The following is a 6,471-nucleotide window of genomic DNA, read 5'->3' on the forward strand; positions in this document are numbered from 1 at the left end:
GGTTTACTAATGTCCTTCAGGGAGAGAATTCTGCTGTTTGTACCTGGTCTGGCCTACCTGTGACTCCAGAGTGACAGCAATGTGGTTGCCCTCTGAACTGCAATCAGATCAAGGCCAGCCAGTGATGCTCACATCCCACTGGTGAATTTAAAGAGTATGGGCTGCGACCTCCTACCCCTTTGCAATCTGTTGAGGTTTTGTATCCTTCCTGTCCCTACAGGGCATGTTGGAAGTATTTGTTTTACTTGTTGCCTTGTAAGAGGCCCTTTTGGTATGGAAACCAGTCTGGGTTCTGCTGCTGTGAGCTGCAGTGAGAACAATGTGAATCAAGGGTATCGTGCTTTTGCCCGAAACATCGATATTCCTGCTCTTCGGATGCTGCCTGACCTGCTGTGCTTTTCCAGCACCACACTATTGACTCTAATCTCCAGCATCTGCAGTACTCACTTTCGCCAAGTGAGAGCAATGTGTCTCACAGAGATGTTGAGCTGCCCAGGAGTTGGAGCAGAGCTGTTCAGAACAATCCCCCCCCCCGCTCCCTTTCTCTGAGTCTCGCTGTGCTCTGGCTGCTTTCAGTCTGTTTGCTCAGCACTGTCACTGAACAACAACAGTTTAATGTACACACTCTCAGCCCAGCTGACTGGCTCAGTCTGTTTGTAAACTGATGCTGGGATCACAGTGTATCGTCATCCAAGCTGTCAATCATCCATGATTTGGAGATGCTCGTGTTGGACTGGGGTGTACAAAGTTAAACATCACACAACACCAGGTTATAGTCCAAAAGGTCTAGTGTGCCTCCAATTAAACCTGTTGGACTAACCTGGTGTTGTGTCAATCATCCATCAAGGCTGAGGCTCCACATTGTGCAACAGGAAGGGGAACTTTTCACAGCTCTGTGAGCAGCAGCAATGCTTTTCGATCACCTCACCAAACAACTGAGCAAACCAACGCAGGGTCCCTGGGGATGGATGGTGAAAAAGTTCTTAGAGGGGAAGGGTAAATTGGTGGAAGTGAATGCTGTCAAACTGTGTGACATTCAGCCTGAGAGTGTGGTGCTGGAACTGGGCTTTGGACCAGGGCTCGGTCTGCAGGAAGCTGCTAAACGCCTTACGCTGCCGAAGGGCAAGCTCTATGGGCTGGATTACTCTGAATACATGTACCGTGTAGCCAGCAGGAGGTTGCAGCCTGATATTCAGACCGGGAAGGTGACATTGTTTCACGGCAGTATGGATCATATCCCTCTGGAAGACAACGTGGTGGACAGAGTATTTCACTGCAACTGTTACTACTACTGGCCTGATCTGCAATCTGGATGCAGAGAGATTTACCGAGTTATGAAACCAGGTAGAGTGTTGTGCTGGCAAAAACAATGACTGCAGATGCTGGAAACCAGATTCTGGATCAGTGTGCTGGAAGAGCACAGCAGTTCAGGCAGCATCCAAAGAGCTTCGAAATTGACGTTTCGGGCAAAAGGGCTTTCGAAGCTCTTTGGATGCTGCCTGAACTGCTGTGCTCTTCCATAACCACTAATTCAGAGAGTGTTGTGCTGGTCAATTCTGAAAAATCCTATACCTCAAGGGAAATGGTGCAGTCAGGATGGAATGGTGGGGTCACATATCAACTAATCTCCCTTGATTGACATGTCACTGATTAGCCTGGTAGTCAAACGCAGATTTACTTAAAGTTAGAGAGACTACAATAGCTAAACGACGTATGTGAGTTTTCTTCTGGAACTATGAGGGACTGGTGCATTAATGGACACTCTCCTGTAACCTCTCCTTACCCCATCCATATAACTCCCTCACTATCCTGACCAGCAGCCACAGATTCTCTGGTCGAGGAAAAGCATTTTTAAAAATAGAAGCCACGCCCAATCATTATGCAATCAGTCAATAATTACAACAATATAGTCAAGTGGGCGGCAGGATAGCACTGTGGTTAGCACTGCTGCCTCACAGCGCCTGAGACCCGGGTTCAATTCCCGCCTCAGGTGACTGGCTGTGTGGAGTTTGCACGTTCTCTCCATGTCTGCGTGGGTTTCCTCCGGGTGCTCCGGTTTCCTCCCACAGTCCAAAGATGTGTAGGTCAGGTGAACTGGCCATGCTAAATTGCCCATAGTGTTAGGAAAGGGGTAAATGTGTGTGTGGGTTGCGCTTCGGCGGGTCGGTGTGGACTTGTTGGGCCGAAGGGCCTGTTTCCACACTGTAATGTAATCTAATCAATAGTACAATATAAGAGGAGGAGCTCAGCCCATTGTTACAATTCACTGGGGTACGGCTCTGGAAATCAGACCCCACGATTCCTGGAGTCATTCGCTGCATGGAAAAGGTTTTCTCATGTCATTTTTGCTTCTTTTGCCAATTACAAACCATCAGTGCCTTCTCATTCTCGATATTTTCGCAAATGGGAACATTTTCTCCCTATTTACGCTGACCACATCCATTGTGATTTCCAGTACTTTGATTGAATCATAACCATCATTGAGCAGCTTCAAAGCTGTGGGCTAAAACACCATACTCGACTGACTGAACCTCTCAGATTTCTGGACCAGTAGTAATTCCTTGAAAGCTGCTACTTGACTTTGCTATGGATTGGTCATGCATTCTGAGGTGTCAATGTGCAGTGAACCCAGTGCAATGAGGTGGTAGGGAGGGGCAATAGGTAGAGGCCAATACTCCTCCTGCCCTTAATTCTCCACAACCTCCTGTTCATCACAACCCTGATTCTTCCAGAGTTAGATAATCCAGGCAGTAGGCAGGATATTTGGTACCCACCATGATGGGATGAGGGCTGTAGCTACAAATCGCCCCACAGGCTGACATGCGGACCTGAGGATCCTTCCTGCCTCAAGGCCATTCTTTCACGTGTGGGTCGCTCATTAACAGTAGCCAATTCAAGGAAGCTGCTTTCCAGCAGGAAACTGCCCTCTCCCAGAGGCTTCCCCCTACTCCCTGAGTCACCGGAGCAGCCATGAGCCAACTTGAAGGGGCACTCCCCAGCTTCCCATCATTGCTGGCCTGTTTGCTGAATCTTTTTTTTCATTAAGACTTTGACACATTCATAGAAAGGGATCTCCATATTGAAGCCCTCTCTCTTTTGTTATCTTCCCTTACAATCAGCTGCTCTTCCAATGCTGGAAGCCTTCTAATTGGTCTTCCACATTTGTTTTGATGGTCAAGGAATAAGTGTCTGAGCTCGATAAGAAGAAGTCCCCTCGAAAATCCCAGCTCGTGACTGTTTCCACTTCCCACTTAACTTCTGTTCCCTCACCTCAGAGGACAGTAGGCCACTATATCTGCTTCCAAAATCCCCACCATCTTGACTCCACTGGTGTGATTACTTCTTCACTAGAAGATCTTGACATTGAGATTCCTTCTTTACATACCTTCCAAGAATTCAGAAAGCTGAGTATTTATCTGTTATTTGACAGGGGGGCTGATGGTCACCACCTTGACCCTGGAAGCTCTGAAGAAAGTCGTTGCTGCTGGATTGTTGAAGGACACAAAATGGCCACCTGAGCCATACATGGCTGCGCTCCGTGACACGGGATTTATCGATGTGTACATGGACCACAAACAAGACAAGGGGAAACTCTTTCAAGCTATCTTTGCAAAAGTAAATAAGCCCTGAATGTGCTGCAGACACTGACACCTGACCAGCTTGTTAATTTGTTGAAGGTGTTGGCCCCCTGTGTTCTCTGTCTATGCCATGCTATTTAGATTGATTCTAATCTAAAAAGTGAGATAACGGAGTTTTACATGAATTCATGCAGGTTTTGAGCTCAGAGTTCTACATGATTGCATGCAGACACAGACAGACAAAGACCCACATGCACACATATATTTTGTGGGGTAAATTTGTACTTGCAGGGTTACATTGTACTTTGCTCAAAAACTGCATGCATTCATGTTGAACTCTGAGCTCAAAAACTGCATGAATTCATGTAAAACTCCATTATCTCACTTTTTAGATTAGAATCAATCTAAACATCAGGTCATAGACAGAGAACACAGGGGGCCAACACTACTCTCCACTTCTTCCTCCGCTACATTGATGACTGCATTGGCACCACCTCGTGCTCCTGCGAGGAAGTTTAGCAATTCATTAACTTCACCAACACATTCCACCCTGACCTTAAATTTACCTGGAGCTCTGACACCTCCATCCCCTTCCTGGACCTCTCCATCTCCATTAATGACGACCGACTTGACACTGACATTTTTTACAAACTCACCGACTCCCACAGCTACCTGGATAACACCTCTTCCCACCCTACCTCTTGCAAAAATGCCATCCCGTATTTCCAATTCCTCCGCCTCCGCCGTATCTGCTCCCAGGAGGACCAGTTCCACCACAGAACACACCAGATGGCCTCCTTCTTTAGAGGCCACAATTTCACTTCCCACGTGGTGAAAGATGCCCTCCAACGCATCTCGTCCACATCCCGCACCTCCGCCCTCAGACCCCACCCCTCCGACCGTAACAAGGACAGAACGCCCCTGGTGCTCACCTTCCACCCTACCAACCTTCGCATAAACCAAATCATCTGCCGACATTTCCCCAACCTCCAAAAAGACCCCACCACCAGGGATATATTTCCCTCCCACCCCTTTCCTCCTTCTGCAAAGACCGTTCCTCCATGACTACCTAGTCAGGTCCATGCCCCCCTACAACCCACCCTCCCATCCTGGCACCTTCCACTACCACCACAGGAATTGTAAAACCTGCACCCACACCTCCTCCCTCACCTCCATCCAAGTCCGTAATGGAGCCTTCCACATGCATCAAAGTTTTGTCTGCACATCCACTAATACCATTTATTGTATCCGTTGCTCCCGATGCGGTCTCCTCTACATTGGGGAGACTGGACGCCTCCTCGCAGAGCGCTTTAGGGAACAATTCCGGGACACCCGCACCAATCAACCACACAGCCCCGTGGCCCAACATTTCAACTCCCCCTCCCACTCTGCCGAGGACATGGAGGTCCTGGGCCTCCTTCACTGCCGCTCCCTCACCACCAGACGCCTGGAGGAAGAACGCCTCATCTTCTGCCTCGGAACACTTCAACCCCAGGGCATCAATGTGGACTTCAACAGTTTCCTCGTTTCCCCTTCCCCCACCTCAGCCTAGTTCCAAACCTCCAGCTCAGCACTGTCCCCATGACTTGTCCTACCTGCCTATTTCTTTTCCACCTATCCACTCTACCCTCCCCCCAACCTATCACCTTCATCCCCTCCCCCACTCACCTATTGTACTCTGTGCTACTTTCTCCGCACCCCCACCCTCCTCTAGCTTATCTCTCCACGCTTCAGGCTCTCTGCCTTTATTCCTGATGAAGGGCTTTTGCCCGAAACGTCGATTTTACTGCTGCTCGGATGCTGCCTGAACTGCTGTGCTCTTACAGCACCACTAATCCAGAACCTTCAACACATTGTCTAGCTCTCACCATAGTTAACAGCTAACCCGAGAATGCAACTTTTTAAATAAAAGGTTTTGTGATTTACACATGAAAGATGTGAAACTATCACGGTATTCTAACAGATGAAAGGCTTAACAGACAATCAATTTTTCAATGTATAATTTCAGTTACATCACACTGTAAATTTTTGCTATAAATTCTGTGTTAGGATTGAGCCCTCCACTACCACCGGATGAAGGAGCGTCGCTCCGAATGCTAGTGTGCTTCCAATTAAACCTGTTGGACTATAACCTGGTGTTGTGTGATTTTTAACTTTGTACATCCCAGTCCAACACCGGCATCTCCAAATCATGACAAGAATACAAGACAAACCCTAACACTGTACAAAGCAACACCAAAAAAAGGCAAAAAACCCCCCAAAAACCCCCCAAAATACAGAACAGCTATGCTCAACACAAAGTTCCCAAACAAAGGAACAGGAGCATTGTATATATACCTGTGTTAACTCAGGAGACCCCCTCCAGGGTCCAGGGCTTGACAAATCTAACCATCCTGGTTAAACAAACACCCTAGTTAAGATAACTGACAAATCTATATCCAAATAACTCAAGTAGGGCTGCCACTCCCCTACTTTTAGTAGTAAAGGATGAAAAGAATACCCTGTCATAACCCTCCTGTTGTTATTTCAGGTATTCCCCATCATCAAGATGGGTTTCCTGCAACAAAGCGATATCAACCCTTTCCCTCTTAAGGCTCAAAAGCACCATTTTCCTTTTAACAGGCGATTGACTTTCCTTAATGTTCCAGGTGCACCATTTAATAAGACACGTAGCCATATCCCCTTTCAGACACCCTTGAACCCCTCAGAGTGAGAACCCTGCTTACAAAGCGCCGAACAGAAGTAAATAAAGACTAATAGAGTCAAAGAACTATATATACAAAAACTACTCTATCATAAATATAAACAACTATTACTACCAAAAAACTACAAAGAAAATCAACTATAAAACTTTGAATAGAAGACTCTTCCCCCTGCCCATAGGGGGCACTCA

The 6,471-nt window shown here is 47.2% G+C and overlaps 1 protein-coding gene across 1 annotated transcript; it reads left to right on the forward strand.

The window, feature by feature from the left end:
• Nucleotides 1–848: 848 nt before the first annotated feature.
• LOC148145170 (uncharacterized) lies at nucleotides 849–5,709 on the forward strand. Its single transcript, XM_087973816.1, has 2 exons — nucleotides 849–1,344; nucleotides 3,431–5,709. The coding sequence occupies exons 1-2, from the start codon at nucleotides 909–911 to the stop codon at nucleotides 3,628–3,630; spliced, it is 636 nt and encodes a 211-aa protein (XP_087829942.1). The 5' UTR covers nucleotides 849–908; the 3' UTR covers nucleotides 3,631–5,709.
• The last annotated feature ends 762 nt before the right edge of the window (nucleotides 5,710–6,471 follow it).

This window comes from Chiloscyllium plagiosum, unplaced genomic scaffold (genome assembly GCF_037043375.1).
Source record: "Chiloscyllium plagiosum isolate Xiang-an unplaced genomic scaffold, Cpla_swu_hap1 HiC_scaffold_26, whole genome shotgun sequence".
Lineage (NCBI taxonomy): Eukaryota > Metazoa > Chordata > Chondrichthyes > Orectolobiformes > Hemiscylliidae > Chiloscyllium > Chiloscyllium plagiosum.

Excerpts from the sequence above, each read along its gene's own strand:
- LOC148145170 (XM_087973816.1), top strand. The coding sequence starts at position 909 with ATGCTTTTCGATCACCTCACCAAACAACTGAGCAAACCAACGCAGGGT. Across the intron at positions 1,345-3,430 it reads TTACCGAGTTATGAAACCAG|GGGGGCTGATGGTCACCACC; the intron begins GTAGAGTGTTGT and ends GTTATTTGACAG.